Below are 19,626 nucleotides of genomic sequence, written 5' to 3' on the forward strand. Positions count from 1 at the left end.
CCTTTTAATTTGATCTGCCTCAACACTGAATAGGTTCTTCCCTGACCTATGACCCATCCCTCCACCCAGTTTGGTGCAAATCAGTTCAGCACCTTCATTTTGCATAATCCAGACAAACACGGGTGAAAATAACCTCCTCTGTGGAGATTAAAAAAAAAAACCCCAACAAATTAAAAGTAATGTGTACCTAAAGTTACTGCCTCCATCCTGCTAGAAGAGGCAGGGCAGTAACTTTTCTCTCGGCTTGGCAATTTTTATTAGGACATGAGGATATTTAGTGTCTACTGGGCCGAGTTTTAGGTTTCTGCTGCTAACTGCTAACTGCTAACCCGCCGTCACTCCTCAGGCCGTGATTTTGTTCTTTCTCTCCAGTGATTTGAGATCGATGACACTCTTCTCCTTCACTAGCTGATTCAGTTTGATGCCGGGTCGATGTTTTTTGGATGTGGATGCCGTGTTTTCTCATGAGCAGTGTAACCGTTCTTATGTCAGTCGGAGGTGATTCTTCTCTTTCCCTCTTTTTAGCTGTAATTTTGAACTTCTATTCATGTCCCCGTGGAGGATAATGCGTAAGAACATTTCTGCTGTGTTTCTCCTCCTTCAGTTTGGCCGCGGCATCTGTAATTACGCTGACTTGTTCCAAAAACGTTCACATGACTGACAGTTTGTGGGCGACGGGATGTTCTGGTGACCACAGAAGGTCCCGGTGTCTGTGCGAGCTGATTTTCTGTGCATCTCCCGTCAGATCTTGAGTGGTTCTGCTTTTATTTTCACAGTTTACATGTCTGACTGACTGGTTGACTGACAGGTCACCTGACTCACCTGCTTTGTGACTGGTTGGATCGTATGCCGGCTCACTGATGGTCTGCTGCTGATGAGTGGATTAACAGAAGGACTGGCTGGCCGGCAGTCTGGTTTGCTGGCCTCCTGAGTGATTGGTTGGCCGGCTGCCTGGCTAAATGACTGGCTGCCTGGCTGAAGCAGTAACCAACTGGCTGGCTGACTGACGGTGACTCAAGGGATTGGCTGACAGGCTGGCTGACCGACTGACCCCATCATCTTTACAGGCAGTCGCAACTCCTGCTGAACTCTTTAAACAGCAGCAGATTAATGCAAAATAAATAACAGACAAATAGTTTTTCGTGGCGTAGAAACAGCACGCGGCGACGTCCTCCCATCAAAACCTCCCGCTGACTTCTACATGTGAGACGACGAGCGTAGCATGAATGTACTGAAAACTGAACAGTCGAACGCAGCGTGAAAGTAAACTCACTTTTATTTTTAGACATCTGTTCTATAGAAGCAGCTTGGTTTGACATTTGTCTCGGTACTAACAGCTTACAGTGCAAAAATAGTTGTATGAACGTATGAACAGTCTTGTTTCAAAGTGACACCCTTACCATATGAAAACGCTCTCAGAATGACTGACAGCAGAGAAGTTGCAGCTTTATAAATAATCGTAGATAAGTTTGGTTGTGGTGCTCTGTGTTTCAGAGATAGTGTCACTGAGCTGCAGGTGATGTGTTTTTTATAGACGTGCAGAGGCTGACAGTGAATGCATCTTTCATCTTTAAATGCTGAAGTTTGGCAGAGTTGCCCTCTCACCTCTGGACCTGACTCAGAAATGTCAGCAGAGATGCCCGGCTGCCTGTCATCTGTTGCTTCCTGCAGCTGCAGCGCTCGATAAGACGTGTGAGCTTTAGTTTCTTCCAGTACCAGCACGCAACACCAATCGCTTCCTGTTTTTTTTTATAAATTAACAAAAAAAAAAAACAAATTAATATCCATTTTGACAGCCAGGCTGAACTCGACAGCCAACAGAGCGAGGTATCTAGCAGCAGTGATAAATTTGAAGGTTGGTAAATGTCTTGGCAGTCAGGCAGCATTAACTCACCAGTATGAAGACGTATTTATTACAGTTGCATTACAGCCAGTAGTTAATGTGCCTCCTGCACTTAAAAGACTATTCTTAAATAACTTAACGCTCCACAGTCGGATCTTGGCTCCTGTTTCAGCACCACAACGTGATTCAGTATCTTCTCTTCAGCCAGCTCAAAGTCTGGGTTGTCATCATCTTCGGATCGGTTCAAAGATTCGCTTGGTAAACTACAGTGCTTGTATTTCCTCTTACACCGTTCTGGTGCCAGTTGTGTTTATTTTTGTATCACTTATCCTTATTGATTATACACTTTATATATCACTTTTCCAGAGTGTTTTGGTCATATCTTTTCTTGAAACAACTTCCCTCCCAACTTCTCACCCGTGAACTGATTGCAATCAGCATTTATGAAAATAACAAAATAAATAAATTTGTGAAACACATATACCAACATGCTTATGTGCATACCTGCATACCTGCATAGAAAAAAAGGGGGGTACAGTCTCACTTGGTAAATGCCAAATTTAAGAAGTTCGGTTTTCAGGAATTGATTCCAAAAATATGAATCTACCATTTAATGATTTAATTTGATCATGTGTGCAAGCTTTCAATCGCTTTGCAAGAAGAAAGTTACTTTCATGAGTTCTTGGAGACAAAACTTTTGAGCTGAATCTTCTTTGTGGATGATGTTGGAAATTATGTTGATTTCTTCCTTTCCAAGAGTCCTGTGAGGATTTACACCTCCACATGTGATGGAATAATTAACCTTTCTCTGTCAGTTGTGTTTATTGGTAGCGATGTAGACAAGATGGAGCAGCTATAAAATATCTTGTGTTATGACCAAAAGTATGTGGACACATGGACATTAGACTAAGTAATCTAAAAGTTATTCAACAGCAGGGAAACAGGTGTGGATGATACAGCTGTTTACATTTGTACAACAAGCTGCCAAAATGTCAAAAGAGTCGATATGAAAAGCCAAACCCCCCCCACCCAGAGCTTCCCCTTTGTGGACTCGTGAGTCCGGGCCGCAGCCGCCCATCACGCTCCCGCTTATCGACTGGCTGTAATAACAGTGAAAATGTCATGTCGTGTCTGCCCCGGTCGGCCTGGTGAGATGAGACGCACGGGTTTCGGCTGATGCAAAGTACTTGCAAATAAATGTCACACAGCCTCAGTGATGCCGCAATGATTGAGAAATAATCACTTGATCTTGTTACACGTCTGTATGCCTGTCTGAGTCTGCCCTGTAATATCCTGAGTGTGTGAGCCAGAGCGGAGGTAGGTTGTTTGGCTCAATCTGCCCGTTTATTAGACGGGTTTGAACAGCGTTTTTGTTCCCGTGCTTGGCTCTTCAGCTCGTCTCTCATAGATGGACTGAAAGCCAACAACCAGCCAAATATCCTGAGTTATAGCTTTGGTTGCTGAGATTGTGATAGTTCTTTTTTTAAACACAGTGCAACAAACCTAAATAATAGGTATATTTGTTTTCTAATACTTTTCCATATCACCAGTTTCAAAGAAATTCACTCTCCACACTTTCTATGGAGCTGGTCGACTTCCAGCAATAAAGACTGTGCTTGTGCAGCTGGTTTGAAGAAACACAACCAGAGGTGATGATGTAAAGGCAAACGTTCAGGATAAACGCAGGCCAGAATAATATGTAATATATTATATAAAGGCTGCAGCTAATGTTGATCCGTTTGTCACAATCAGTTGATTAGATTGATTAATTTTGATTAATGGCAATCACAATCTCCCAGAGCCCAAGGTGATGTCTTCAGATTTCTTGTTTTGTCTGACTAACAAACTTAAACCAAAAGAAAAGAAGAAAAACGTACAATTTACAATAACATGAAACAAAAACTCTTCACATTCGAGAAGCTGAAACTAGAAGTTAGAGATTAGTTTAGTGCAAAGTTTGATCACAAGGTGGAAGAACCCATGTACTTAAAATAAATGTCTGCATAAATTCCTTATAACAAGCTTAAACTTTAGGCACAAATACAAGTTATAGCACAATATAACAGGATGAAGTGTTGGAGCTGCACTTCGCTTGCAGAGATGTGATTAACGTGAATATATTTTGAAAATCACCTGACACTGTCGCCGTCGTTCCAGGTGACCTGTACCTGAAAATTCAATAACAACTGTTGTTTATCTGTCAGAGTGTCTCGGTGCTGATGTTTCCATCCTTCCTCTGCGTCTCCACCTTGAAACAACCTGACCAGAGGAAAATAGATTTATACTGTTTGTTTTGATTCGCTCCATTAGTTCATATAATTGTTTCCACACTGATGGGTCTCTCTCTCTCTCTCTCTCTCTTTCTCTCTTATAGGATGAAGAGGAGGAAATTAAGCTGGAAATCAACATGCTGAAGAAGTACTCCCACCACAGAAACATCGCCACCTACTATGGAGCTTTCATCAAAAAAAGTCCACCAGGCCACGATGACCAGCTATGGGTGAGTTCTTAGTTTTCTAAGGATGTAATGTTTTCACAGCAAAGCGTTTCAAGTTACGTTCACCTGAAACTTAATACAGCAATCATTCTTCAACTAGTCCTGACCAATCACATCCTCTAAATTTGTAACATAGCAAGTGAAATAAAAGCATCTGTGGAAAAGAAATGGAGCAAAAGTGGAGCAGAATGAGACTGATTTTACTTTAAAGAGGAAAACCCTTAAAGTGGTTTATTGACCGTCATCTGTCATAAAGTTTTAAATGAGGCAGGAACCAAAAAGTGCAGATGCTGCAACCAAAACTAAAAGTTAATTAAACCAGATTTTCTGACTTTACTTGTGTGAATTCTAAAAGACATTAGTAATAAATTATTAGGTGTTTCCATTTATACAACACCTGAACCTGCAGTGTTACTTTTAGTGAACCCCTCGACTCTGTCAGAGAGACACTACAGATCAGCACTCAGGGGCTTGATTTGGATACAGTACATCAGGGCTATATTCAGGGTTAACATGCTTGCACAGACCCGATGTGTTCACACACTTTATTACTTACAGACAATAACAAATGTGTTTTCCCCAACGTCACAGCCCTTACTGGCTCTCTTCCCTTGGAAGAGGAGAAGAAGAAGAAGAAGAAGGAGAGAGCAATACAAACGCATAACAAATCAAAAAAAGTGAAACAAGACAGAGAAGAGGAAACAAATTAAACAAATGAAGCCAAAATGAGAAACGACAGTAAATCGGAGCTAGAAACACAAGAGGGAGAGGAGCAGCGGGGGAGATTTATAGTTGCTCGGTTTAGAAGGAGCTTGTTTTATGACCCTGATCCTAGAGAGGAGAGATCTCGCTCTCGCTCCACAACACGGCCCTGTATCTGTTTTTACAGCTGCTTGCACGACCCCCTCACAGCCCCCCCCTACTGTTATGACTTCATGCTGTCTGGTGTGTGTGTGTGAGAGTGAGAGAGAGAGAGTGAAAGTGACATTTTCTTCTTGCATCGACCATCGGTTAAGACTACTGTCTTCTGAAGAAGACCAGGTTGTGTGTTTGTAAAACATGTATCTTTGGGTCGGACACAAACCACGACAAGGTTTGTGATTATTAATGCACAATATAGTGGCAAATTAGGGGGGAGGGGGCAGATTGTCCTGCTTATATCATGACCATTTGTCAATATAAACTATATATTACCCAGCCCTAGAGACATTGTCTAATGAATATAGCCATGGTCTATAGGTCATTATTTTTATTAACAGGAATCATATGTTATGATCATTATATGTTCTGTCTAATTATTGGATCCTGAACAAACGTTAAAAAATAGGTTGTTGAAGTTTGTGTTTGACACATTTCTCATGTAAAGCTCAGCAGACAAACACGTGACTGGATTCAAACATTTGATTTTTTTATATGCCAGTCGAAATTATAGATAACAGGTACCGTAAGTAGAATGAATAGTCTGTCAGAATGGTAAATGGATCGCACTTACATGGCTCAATTCTGATCTTACCAACCACTCAAAATATGCAGTATTTAGTCCTTGCATATCAGCTGTAGGAGACGCTGTATGAATGATGACTGCATGACCACGGGTGTTTGCTAATGCAATTGTTTTCCACATGAAGACCCCTTCTCCCATTAGCCCCTCTGCTTCCTGTTTCCAATCTTTGCACGGGGTAAACATGTTGGAAGTGATTTTTCCTTTGGCCACTTCTACCGCTGCTGCTTCGACCACTTCCTGTCACCAGATACTCTGAAAGTGTTGGGTGCATACAGCGATTCCAGCAGATTTGCATTCAGATCTGTCCTGGTGGCTCACCAATGGAAAATGCAAAGTATAAGCTAATAGAGACTGACAGTTTCCTCAGTGATTGTCTCAGTTGTTGAAGGCAGTTATACTACAAAATTAAAGTGGTGGTGGTTTATTGTGTAGCTACTTTAGCAGATGTTTTCTGTAACACACAGAACGATTTGTGTGTATGAGAGTGTGTGTGTGTCCACAGTCCAGTCCTCTCAGTATCCTCTGTCCTCTCTCCTGCAGCTGGTGATGGAGTTCTGTGGCGCCGGTTCCATCACAGACCTGGTGAAGAACACCAAAGGCAACTCGCTGAAGGAGGACTGGATCGCCTACATCTCCCGAGAGATCCTCAGGGTCAGTCCTCTATTCACAGCTAACCACTAACTTCACTGCAGAATGATGGGATGTGTGGTTTTGATGCAGGTACTTAATGAAGTTAGGATTTTAATTGGTTAATTGGACAGTATGGCAACAGGATCTTGAATGTAATGCAGAAAAGACCACAGATACTACAGCCGCAGAGTTCGCTTCCAATATCAGTGACCTGTTTACACAGATTGATATAATCCTACAAATTTCATATGAAGTTATATATTTCAAGACACTAAATAATAACAGAAATACAAAAGAAAAACAATTGTCCCTCAGTCCTGTTGCCAAATCTTTGATGGAGTCTCTTATTTTGATTTTCTCAGCTGCTCTGTGACGCTCCGTGTATGTAATGTGTTCTATTTTTTGGGGGGGCATTATCTCCACAGGGATTAGCTCACCTGCATGCTCATCACGTCATCCACCGTGACATCAAGGGACAAAACGTGCTGCTGACTGAAAACGCTGAGGTGAAACTGGGTATGTGTTGGTTTTATTTTGGTTAAACTGTGGGCCCGGCCAGGCTCGGTCTGCGTGCCGGCCGGGAGCTGAGCGTGCACTGAGGTCTGGAAAATAAAAAATACTGCAGCGCCAGATTTGAGTCAGCGCAGCGTCATGCTTGTGCCAGCTGGGGCTTTTTTTTTTTTTATTGCCAGTGTTGTTTTATAAAGTTTCACATGATTGCACAGTTGCAGGCCGGTATACGAGTCAGTTTTACTAGAAAAAAAAAAAACACATTGCACATATCGTTTGATCATTACGTTGCAAACAGCACAGAACGTCGATTTATTCATGCACAAAAAGAGCCAATAAGCACAGCTCTGATCCGCCTCTCTCTGGCTGTGTGTCAGTGAGCAGACACACTTTAACCTGGTGTAGGACAGGTGCACCAGCTGGCAGGTGGAGACTACCACCTCTAGCAGGTGCTCTGAGCACGCCTCACTACTGAGCAGTTGTCAGTATCTTTAATATCGTTTTCTTTTTAAGTTTAAATAAATTTTATATGATTTAATAAAGAATCCAGTGGCTAATTTGTTGGATTACACATCGTGTTACGTCATAACTAAGGTTCCCAGAATCCGTCTTCTCTAATCTAACCCTGACTGGGATTATACCAGAGGCTACAGTCATATTGCTGCTTGTCAACATGTGCGTTGTAGTTTTTCTGTCACTGTTTTCCTGGCTGTGACGCAGAAGATGCAGCTGCCACTCATAATCCCACCAACAAAAATGTGATTGGCTCAGCCTGAGTATCTACGAGCAAAACAGGAGATAGAAATGAAACGCATTGCTCTATTTTCAGGTTACCTCTGGTCACTTGTGGATGATTAAAACATTAGTGCCAATCAAAGAAAATCTAATATTTCCTGTTTGGGTCCTTTCGCTGTCTAGTTGTGCTTGTTCTTATTTTAATCCGTAAGCCTTTCCCGTGTTTTAACTTGTCAAACATGATGTTTTATTTTAAAACCTCAGCATGAAAATTGCCCCTTTGACATTTTTATGAATCTTCTGCTCATCAGTCTTGTTTTTATTTCACTAATATCTACAATTAGATTACTATTTGTAGAGTTGTTACTCTTTGTGACCTTGTTTATTACTGTCATGTGACACGCAGTATAAACCACATGTCTCTACTATAGCCACAGTAACACGCTTCATCTTAAAAGAGGCAAGACAGAGCTTTGACCTTTAGGCTGCGAGTCAGGACATGGACTGTGGCCACGAGTTGGTGGTTTCAGCGCGATGAAAGAACGAGTAAAATTTTCTATTAACAAGGGTCACAGGGCGAGAGACTGAATCTTTTATGTGGCTCAGAGGCTGAAATTTAAATGACCCCTCCGTTAATCTGCTTTCACACACGATCTGAACTGAACTTTAATCAAATTTGCAGTTTCTCATATTCAGTGTTTGCAACTGGACTTCAAACATAATTTATAATCCACAAGTTGAGCGTTGTCACTATGTTCCCAGACTTTCTTTTCATACTTCATTGGTTCACTGACATAAGCCCAAATATTTAAAGACCCCCTCCAATGAAAATCTTTGTCTTTAACCTTGTTAACATGTCCATATGGTGTTTTTTTATATACTACAACACATATCATACGTCATATAGCTAAGGAACCAATCGAAACCAAAACGTAATTTTGCGTGGACGAGGGGCGGGACAAAATAAACCCGAAACCTCGTCAGTACAGAGAGTGAGAGTTTGCATTACTACAACACCAACACTGTGTCAGCCACTGCCAGCATAAACAAATGAAAGATGCTAACTATGCTAACCGTTCTGAAATACTTTTAACTTTTTATGTTGGAAAACCATGTTAAACAAAATATTAATCATAGCAGAGTATTTTCACAGAGTTTAAAACACATCAGGAGAGGAGGAGAGGAACTATAAGAGACACACACATGATCCATCCATCATAACCAAATGCTGATTTGTTCTTCCCAGTGGACTTTGGCGTGAGTGCTCAGCTGGACCGGACGGTAGGACGAAGGAACACCTTCATCGGGACGCCCTATTGGATGGCTCCAGAGGTCATTGCTTGTGATGAAAACCCTGATGCCACCTATGACTACAGGGTAAGAATAAACACTGGATCTGCTGTTTAACAGTATAACAGGGGCTGGACACTAGGAATAGATCACAAGACATTTTATCAAGGTGAAAGTGACAAAACTATAAAAAGCTGCAGCTGCAGTTTTTCTGTCCATAATTAAAAGGTCAGTCCAATCAAATAACAGAAAACATCATTTTCCACAGGCTTTTATTGCGGTGCTTTTGAAATCTCTGTTGCTGAGAGTTCTGCTGCCACAACAGCCCAGTGCAATGTTTTGTTATAGACACGCCGCCTCTGCAGGAAGTAGTTAGTGGATTATCCAGACTCACCAGGACACTGTCTGTGGAATGAAGTGTTGCTGTAAAACAGTCTGGGAAGTGTCAGAAATCACAGTTTTGTTCTGCTCAAGTCTGCTCCTGTAAGAGCTGAAACTGCTTCCTTTACACGTGTGTGTGTATTTGTTGGAAGGAATAAATGTGTATAAAAGAGAGAATCGTCAAACTGACACTGACTCATCTTCCCTTCTCCTTCAGAGTGACCTGTGGTCCTGTGGCATCACAGCCATAGAGATGGCTGAGGGAGCTCCACGTAAGTACAGTCACATTGACCTAATGCTGGTTTTTTTTTTTTGGCATATTATGATAATTATTTTTGAGAAATTGGTAGAATTAATGTGATAAAATCAGAGCATCAGTGGCATGTTTTAGTCTCCGCTCTGCACAATTTATCGTTTGTTAGTGCGTTGGTCAGATTTGTTGATGTTTGTTGAAGACAGATGGGTTACAAGTGGTGTGAGCAGAGGGGTGTGGTGGTTAAAACTAACAAAGTGCTACATAAATGCAGGTCCATTTACCATCTGTTTAGAGTGATTATACTAAAGTACCGCAGTTAATTTTACAATAATATGTACATTTTTTAATGTCAACACTTTATTAAAGCTTCAGCCCTACAGAGACTTTTTGTTCAACCTGTTTCTTCCTGTTTGGACATGAATACACAAAAAGTTCATTCTAAAATCTGTGACTTTGCCATGTGTTTTTGTCTCGCTGATCCCTCGTCTGTCTTGTTTCCTCCAGCACTGTGTGACATGCATCCAATGAGAGCCCTCTTCCTCATTCCCAGAAACCCTCCTCCTCGACTCAAGTCCAAAAAATGGTGGGCTAAGTTTTTAATCTTTATCCTCTCTGTCAAAAGTTATCTCTCCTCTGAACAAAAGCAGATTTCTAACACACACATCTCAACTTTTAACTTCACAGGTCAAAGAAGTTCTTCAGCTTCATCGAGGGCTGCCTGGTGAAGAATTACACTCAGCGCCCCCCCACCGAGCAGCTGCTGAAACACCCCTTCATCCGGGACCAGCCCAACGAGAGGCAGGTCCGCATCCAGCTCAAAGACCATATCGACCGAACCAAGAAGAAGAGGGGCGAGAAGGGTGAGTCGCTGCTGAGAAGCTGAGGAGCTGCTCTATGAAAATGTGTCCGTCAGCGGCAGGAAGGACAAAGTAAAAGGACATACCTGCTGTGCATTACAGAGGAAAAAAAAAACAGATTTAATTTGAAATACTCTCGTACAGTTACACTTTTTTTTGTGTATTTATTTTGATGTTGTAAAAGAAAATTTCAAAATGAAATTAATTCAAAATTCAAAATAATTCTTTTTAATGACTGTTACTTAGCTGTTATATATTTATTCTTATATTATTATTATTCACAGATGAGACTGAGTATGAATACAGTGGCAGTGAAGAAGAGGAGGAAGAAGCATCTGAGCAAGAAGGAGAACCAAGGTAACTGCAGTCTTACACTAATCACCATCTTCTGTTCGTCTTACTGGTGATGAATTAAATGATGAATGCTTGAATGTTTTATTGAAATAATAATCAAAACGGGAGAAATTAAAGGAAAAAGTGCCATGGATAAATAATTATCATTTCTTTAATCTCTATTTATTTTTTATTATTATTACTATATTCTTTTTTTTCTCATTTTGTATGATCTAAATGTTTTTACATGGAGGTGAGGTGTAACATGAGCCCTGGATGGGTTTCTTACTGCACCTGCACATCCACTTCATAAAAACAAAACTATATTAAATGTATTTGTAATGTTTTATGTTTGCAAATTAATGAATTAAATCAAAATCAAGCTTTAATTTTTTAGGAATACAAATGTACAAATGTATCTGTGGCTGTTTTTTCCATAATGTAAATGATGCCACTTAAACATGAGACTCTGTGTGTGTTCTTACATGGGGAAGTCAAGCAATAGCATTTTTGTCATGAACTAAGAAAAACTTTTCTTTTACCTCCGTATAGCTCCATAGTCAACGTGCCGGGTGAGTCGACCTTGCGCCGTGACTTCATCCGGCTACAGCAGGAGAACAAGGAGCGCTCGGAGGCCCTGCGCCGCCAGCAGCTCCTGCAGGAGCAGCAGCTCCGCGAGCAGGAGGAGTACAAGCGCCAGCTACTGGCGGAGAGGCAGAAACGTATCGAGCAGCAGAAGGAGCAGAGGAGACGGCTGGAGGAGGTGAACATAGATACATTCTCATACCTCAGGCTGAGTTAATCATAACACAGTGTTTATTAACATGACTGTAACAGAGAAGAAGGACCGAGTCGGAGCAGTGTGGTCGGACTGTGTTAACACAAGTGGCTATAAACTGCTGGTTTCCTGTCCAGATGTAATCTGTAAATTGGAGTGTATAATATTTAAAAGTTATGATAATTGTTTACTGACAAACTTTACTGCTGAGATCCGGTGATGTGGTGACATCACCCAAACAGATTCACACGAACACTAATATTTAAAACACAAAGAAAACAAAAGTGGATATTTAAATCATTAAAATCAAGTTAAACTGGACATCTCGTAACATATATTGTTTGGGCAAGTGTTGTAAAGTTGTCTTTAGTTATTGCCTTGTGCCAATTCACATGGTCAGAGAATCTATAGGACTGATGCACCAAACTGCTGAAATAAAAACAGGTTATAAAGAAAACAGTAACTTTGCTTGAACAGTCAGAATAAGTCTAAAAAAATAATGATTTATTTATATATACCTGATAAACCAGGTGGAGGTTAGTACAGGTAATAAACTGCTAAATAAAATGCTTCATAAATAGAGGCAGCAGTAAATACAGCCGTAAATAAAAGCCATCACTTGCTGCTTTTTCTTTTTTATTGTCCCCATAAACTGAATGCCTGACAAAACAAGCAACTTTAAAGACGTCACCTTGGTCTGCAGGACATTACAATGACTTTGTGAAACTTTTGACACTTATGACACCACCTGCTTACCAGAGGTCTATTAAGATAAATTAGTAATAAGACACACTGGACATTTAAAAAAAAAAAAAAGGGTTGGTTTATTAAACTACACACCTCCAGTTGTAGTTGTCTATTCATAGGAACTATTTCTTCAGCAGGAAATAGAGTATCCTTCCACTGCTCTGAGTGATAAGACAGGGAGATTTAACCAGATAGTCAGGTGCAGATTATATTTGTGTACATTATCTCTCTGTAATAAGATTAATGACTTTTGACCCTGAGGTTAGTGGTTAGATTTTTTTTTTGCTTGATGATTTCATATTTTAATCGATTTTAAGCTGCAGTGAAGAAACATTAATTGGTTTCCCCAGAGGACGAGTTTGAAAAGAGTTTGTAATTATCCTTTATCTCTTTGAGCTGTGGTCCCTTTATATTAGGGTTTATATTGCTTGGGTGCATTTCCTCGTCGCTTCTCTTAGAGGAGAGAGAAAAATGTATCGTGAGAGAAGAGAGAGGGAAGTAGAGGGAGGACTGGAGATGGGGAGAGATGATTATAAATCTGGACAGAAGTAGACTGAGCTAAATTCTCTGGAAGGAAAAGAAGAGAGAGACTTAAATACTGACAAACAAAGAGATATACGGGATAAGTGAATATAAAATGGGACAAGAGTGCGGTGACTATCAGCACATTTAAATGCTCAAACAGACAGAGCAGATTTTAATTTACTACCTCAAAGGTGTAAGGCGTTTGTAAGAGAGAGAAAGAAAGAGAGAGAAAAAGTTTGATTGTAGTTCATGTTTTCCCACAGCAGTCACAGCTCGAGGCTCTGGGTTTGATTCATGATGGCGCTTGTGTATAAATCAGACAGTTAGAAGCCGCAGCTGAGCGCAGAAACACCGCTGTACATGTGCACTCCTGTTTTGATGGATTACCTCCTGTGGATTCCTCGATGCCGAGCGCTGACTTGTGTGCAAACATGATGCGTCATGATACTAAAGCCTGCACAGCTGATGTCCTGCTGCCTCCACTGCACCTTCTCATGACACACTGACTGACAGAAATCAGTGTAATTTCTTCATCCGTCTGCACAGAGAACCAAGTGTTAGATGACTGCCTCTCAGAATTAACCCTTTACTCTGATTAATGATTAAGTCTGCATGCAATGTAGACATTTTAACTTCCTTCCTTGTCATTTAAGCTCATCCAGTGTCTGTATTTATTTTTATTTTCTCCACTCAGGCTGGTAAATACAGGCACACGTGCTCCAGACTAAAAACCATCCATCCAGAAAGCGGGCGTCATAGTTTGGACCATTTGAAGGGGCCGCTAAAATCCTAATTCTTATTTAAGCCACATTAGTGTAGCCTTGACAGTGGATTGGAAGAAAATGGCACATATCCTTGAACAGATGGCCTTGAATATACTGGATTTTTTAAAAATGCGAATGTAGCACTCAGTCTATTCACCCCACTGCTGTGAACCTGGCAGCAGTCTTTAATTTGTGTTCATTTAATTTTTAAGCCTCCACCAAAAAACAATTTTCATCAGTCATTGACACTTTCATGTCTTCAGACTGATTATTTTGTCCAAACAACAGCTCAGAGACTAAAAATACTTAATTTACTTCAATATATCACAAAGAAAAACTGCAGATTTACACCTTTGAAAAGATTGGAACCAGCAAATATTTGTAATTTTTTTTCAACTAACATAAAGTAATAGACTAATCATTTTAGCATTAATGGTGTCTTGTCAAAAGTCTCAAGAAAAGAAATGGTAGAACACGTAGAACAATGTCAGATCTCAGAAACAGCTGTGGATTCTGCCAATTTGTGAATATGATCAGTTTTCATAAGTATTTATCTCCATGATCTAATGAAAACAGATTTTATCAGATTTTCCTCATCCAACACGATCCTCTATGTTGGGCCTCGTTCTCGGCTCTGGTTTGTTTTGCTGGCAGGATGACCGGTGGGTTTTTTGCTGAATGGGTCTTAAGACGCTGATGATGAGTCTGTTTTCTGTCTTCTCGGTTCCTTTTCATACAGGACACTTTGTAACTGTAAATGTAGTTAAACCATAAATTGATTATGGTTTAACTACATTTACAGTTACTTTACTTAGACAGTATCACATACACAAAAATGGGTCATTGGCTGTTTTGCTGTGTGACTTTCTTTGTGTTTGTGTCTTGATGTTTATACTGACGTTGTATTAGGTGGATGATATAACCCTCACTTATCCATCCGCATCATGATAATAATAAAAACTCGTGCTAGAAACGGATCTGATATAAGAAGACAAGAATCCAGGACGAGAACTCGGGCACTAAACAGGGTTTCTCTTTTAACTCGCCTCCTGTGTCGTCCCGCAGCAACAACGGCGTGAGCGTGAGATGAGGAGGCAGCAGGAGCGCGAGCAGCGCCGGCGTGAGCAGGAGGAGAAGAGACGCATCGAGGAGATGGAGCGACGCCGAAAAGAGGAGGAAGAGCGCAGGAGGGCCGAGGAGGAAAAGAGGAGGGCCGACCGAGAACAGGTACGAGCCAGAAACATTTTGGAGGGGGGGGGGCATGATGCTTCAGGAAGCTGTGGCCTAATTAAATGTTTATATCTTATTTAAGTTGATGCTTGTTAATGCGAATCAAAATGGGGTTAGGGTTAGGGTTAGGGTTCTAATCTAAATTTATATCTTTCGATCTGTCTCTGCGAATACGACCCATTTCAACACAATATTTTCTAATTCCACCTTTCTTATTCTTATTTCATCCATAATTTAATGAAGTTTTATTCGACCTTGACTGAAAAAAAAACAAAGATTTGGTTGAATTTATGTAAATTGTTGCAACCACAGGATCCTCTGGAGGAGCTGCTCTGTGTTTCCATATTTGTGTGTTCCACTTTAGTCTGCTGACCTTTGACATGTGGAAATAAATGATTTCCTGACATTGAACTCTCGGCCTGTGTTTGACTGACAGGAGTACATCCGTCGGCAGTTGGAGGAGGAGCAGAGGCACCTGGAGATCCTGCAGCAGCAGCTGCTCCATGAACAGGCCATGCTGCTGGTGAGTGTTTAGCTGTCCTGTCTAAACCCGGAAAACCATATTTACATGAGTTCATTCTTCCTTATAAAAATATAGAAAATTCTTCTTCTTTGTCTGAGTATTGGCCCCTGTTCTCTCTCTTTCTCTCACACCCCTTTTCCTTCTTCAAGTAGATTCTCTTTCTTTCCCCCCTGCCTTTAAATCTATGTTTCCTTAATGTTATTCCATCTGTTCCTGTGTCCCAGTGGTTATTTTTTAATGTTTCCACATCTCCCTGGTTGTTAAATTTCATAATGCAGGTACTTATTATTCCTCCGTTACACAAACTTTCCTGTTTTCCTTCAAATCTAAACCCAATCAAATTTTTGGAGCTAACTTATGACTTTTGTAGATCCGCAGGGAGCCATTAACAGCTGAGGTCAAAACATAATAATTCCTCTTAGGTTGTTGCTGGGGAAGTCGGGATGTTTACAGGGCCTTAGTGATGGTGATGTCATCACCAGGAAACTAGTCATCCAACAGGAAGAGAGGGTCTGTATGACTTGATGTTTTTCGTTTTTAAAGGATTCTGCTCCTGCGGGGATTACAGAGGATATTCAGATAATGAAAGGATACGACCACTCATATCCCCACTCCCAGGTTCACACCATCACTTTATCACTGGCTGCGTTCTCCCGTTCCCACTCTGTCACCGTTCTTAAACTTCAGTATGAAAAAACATGTTTCCCTTACATCATGTTTGGCTGTCACACTTGCATTAGTATGAAAACATTTGCTTTGAAAAGATTTAAGAGAATTTTATACTTTAGATTTAACATCTTGCTATATATAGATGCAGCTTCTGGTAACGGGCATGAGTATCAAAACTCATAAAAGTCATTACTGATTTAATAGCTCTGTGGTTTGATTGCTTTTGACCAAAGTTAACTGCTCTAACAGACGTGCAGTCGCACTTTTTTTTTTTTGATGAAAATGATTGGGGTTTGGAGCGAGGCTGAATCTTAATGTTTGACTTTCACAAAAAAACAAAACCCTTGCCAAAGTTATTAATATTTGGTTTGGATGCTGTAATGCCCCTCCCTCTAATTTCTCAAAACAACCCTGATTTCAAGCTCAAAAAAATTGGAGGAGGAGGTTGGGTTGTGCATTATTTTATTTAACTCTACATGATGCATTAAATTTGAGCGATCGTTGACTAGTGAAAAAACTGGCTGCTCTCTAGAGACAATCCACAACAACTATAAAGATCAACATCTAGTGTTTCTCAGCTCTGACGTATTGGTCCTACTAGCAGCTAGAAAATAAATAATTGTAATGATCCATGGCACATAGAAAAGGCCTGTTTCTAATGTGATGTAACTATTTGATCTTTTTAAGGATTAATTTGTAGGAAAAGGAATAAATGAATTATAAATCAAGGGCATGGAAAAGGTAGACTCTCCACTGCTCTCACCAAAAAAATCTGACTACCACCTCTTCAGCAAAAATACATGACCCCCCTTCCAACATCATGATGAGGCTTACAATTGACTGACCACATCAAAGCTCTTGAAAATTAGCAGAATTGTGGAACAGTTTTATTCTTTATACTTTACAGTGAGAAGAATGTACTTATTTTTAGCTTCCCTTAGGATCTTGGTTCGCTCTCAGGTGCAGACTCTAAACTGTTAGGTTGAATGTTTGGAAGTCCAAGAAGGAATTAAAGTTGCTGGGGTATCACCGGAGGGGCCCTAAAGGAATAAAGTATTAAAAACACACAATGTTGTGGAAGCAGTTTTGGTTCAATTTGACCATCCCTGTACTCAGGAGTATAAATGGCGGGAGCTTGAGGAGCAGCGCCAAGCACAGAAGCTCCAGAGGCAGCTGCAGCAGGAGCAGGCCTACCTGCTGTCCCTCCAGCAAAACCAGAACCTGGACAGTAGCAAAACAGCCCAGCAACAGAGCACCAAACCCCCACAGAACCTTGAACCTGATAGGGTAAAGCCCCCGCAGAGCCCTGGCCCGGATACGACAAAACAACCACAGAGCACTGACTGTGAGAAGACACGGTCCAGTCAAAACCACAGTCTGGAGAAAACTACAGACACCAAGCTACCTGTCGCTGACCTCCAAGGCCCCGCCCCTGACTCTGAGTCAGTCAGAGAGGTGAACCCTCGCAGCTCGACGCCGTCACACTGACTGCTGTAGAATGCTTCCCTTTGCTTGTGTGTACTCACTCCCTCTGCCTGGGGTGTGCTGTGTGGACATGGGGACGGCTAGCTGCTGGTGTGGGGTGTGTGGATGCTTTGTAGACGAGCTGTGTGACTAGAATCTATCAGTGTCTCTTTTTAAACCTGTAAGTCTAACAATTAAACAGGTCCACGGTGCAGTTTTATTTCCAGTGATGCTGGGCGGCTCTCTCTACACTTACCTCTAGATGAAGGACATTTCTTGATTGCAACAGGAAATGCAATTTTAAAAAAAAACAGCTTTTCAATCTTCGGTAACCTTAACCTGCTTAAATCCAAAAGACAAACAATAGAAAAAAGTGTCATTTAAATAATTGTTTTATGACTTAACTCAGTTCTACAGAGTCCTCAGTCATTGACTGAAAATTAACTTTTTACATTTTGATAATTGAGTAATAATTATAGTCAGTTATCATGTAAAAATAAAAAATAATATGTGACTAATTAAACTCAAGATAATAATGTTCAATGTCAAGTTGGAGAATTTCGGGGCCTAATGTCAAACCTAACCCTCATCTCTAGCTTATGACTCCTCAAAATGACAACTCATACTTCCTGGGTATATTTTAGAAAACATCATTTGGCTATTTGCTGAATGCCTGATGATTTGTTTTCCCTCTTGACCGCTGTAGAGTAGCAGTTTAGTGTTGACCTGGAAAGCTCCTCCTCCTCAGTGAGGGTGTCACCACTCCTCTAATTGGCCTCACTGTTGTCTTTGCCACCATATTAATGAAGTTACTGTTACAATAAGCCAGCTCGTTGTGACTCCCTGTCTCTCTCCTCTTGGCTTCCTGCTGTTGCCATTTAGCACCTGGTGGGGGAGGAAAAGGAGATAGACACACAAACCAAACCCAACAGCACTGGACTGACCACATGCAGTTCACATGTAGTTTTTCCTGGTTTTCTTTTTTTACTCTGGGACAGGTGGGGTTTTATGGAACAACTCAAAAACTACAGGAAATTTTGCAGGAATGTTGTGTTAAAGAAGTTGAATTCTCACAGCTGATCTTTCAGCCATGTTTGAGGATGAACCTGGTTTTCAGTGCCCTCCAAGAAGCTACATCTACAAGACAATGGATTAAGGCATGCTAGCATTTGATTGACTGAGAGGGCAGGAGCTATCTGAAGGCTCAGGTCATGTGAGAATATCACGGTGGTACCTAACGTCGCCGGAAAAATCTCAACTGATGTTATTGAACCATATTAGGTAGCATTAACTACAAAGCTAACCCTGGCTTTTGTCTTCTGTAGGCTAGCAGTCAGGTTGCTAGCACGTATAAACATAAAATGGTGGATATATCAAAGTAGTAGTTTAATTTCTGGAAAAAAAATCACATGAAAATGTCACCATGAATACCGTGACTTTTTTATAACTTACTATACCATGATGTTTATAGGCCTTACTATAATATGACGTTTTTTGGCATTTTTATGCCTTAATATACTATGTTGTTTTTATGACATTTTATGCCTTACTATACAATGACATTTTTATGAAATTTTTATGCCTTACTATACTATGACGTTTTTATGTCTTACTATACTGACATTTTTATGACATTTTATGCCTTACTATACTATGACGTTTTTATGCCTTACTATACTATGACATTTTTATGACATTTTATGCCTTACCATACTATGACGTTTTTATGACTTTTTATGCCTTACTATACTGACATTTTTATGACATTTTATGCCTTACTATACTATGACGTTTTTATGCCTTACTATACTGACATTTTTATGACATTTTATGCCTTACTATACTATGACGTTTTTATGCCTTACTATACAATGACGTTTTTATGCCTTACTATACTATGACATTTTTATGACTTACTATACAATGACGTTTTTATGCCTTACTATACTATGACATTTTTATGACATTTTATGCCTTACTATACTATGACGTTTTTATGACTTTTTATGCCTTACTATACTATGACGTTTTTATGACATTTTATGCCTTACTATACTATGACGTTTTTATGCTTTACTATACTATGACGT

The 19,626-nt window shown here is 40.4% G+C and overlaps 1 protein-coding gene across 1 annotated transcript in view; it reads left to right on the forward strand.

The window, feature by feature from the left end:
- The window catches only part of LOC111657530 (mitogen-activated protein kinase kinase kinase kinase 4-like), a 68,897-nt gene extending 51,337 nt beyond the window's left edge, over window positions 1–17,560 (forward strand). Inside the window, exons 4-15 of the mRNA XM_023409735.2 lie at window positions 4,218–4,343; window positions 6,385–6,495; window positions 6,900–6,990; window positions 8,966–9,096; window positions 9,608–9,662; window positions 10,151–10,229; window positions 10,331–10,506; window positions 10,788–10,860; window positions 11,389–11,599; window positions 14,716–14,877; window positions 15,317–15,403; window positions 17,189–17,560. Of these exons, the coding sequence (XP_023265503.1) occupies window positions 4,218–4,343; window positions 6,385–6,495; window positions 6,900–6,990; window positions 8,966–9,096; window positions 9,608–9,662; window positions 10,151–10,229; window positions 10,331–10,506; window positions 10,788–10,860; window positions 11,389–11,599; window positions 14,716–14,877; window positions 15,317–15,403; window positions 17,189–17,560 (1,674 nt within the window). The remainder of the gene's footprint in view (window positions 1–4,217; window positions 4,344–6,384; window positions 6,496–6,899; window positions 6,991–8,965; window positions 9,097–9,607; window positions 9,663–10,150; window positions 10,230–10,330; window positions 10,507–10,787; window positions 10,861–11,388; window positions 11,600–14,715; window positions 14,878–15,316; window positions 15,404–17,188) is intronic.
- The last annotated feature ends 2,066 nt before the right edge of the window (window positions 17,561–19,626 follow it).

Source organism: Seriola lalandi, unplaced genomic scaffold (genome assembly GCF_002814215.2).
Source record: "Seriola lalandi dorsalis isolate HSWRI2012SDOR001 ecotype SW California unplaced genomic scaffold, Sedor1 jcf7180002054406, whole genome shotgun sequence".
NCBI lineage: Eukaryota > Metazoa > Chordata > Actinopteri > Carangiformes > Carangidae > Seriola > Seriola lalandi.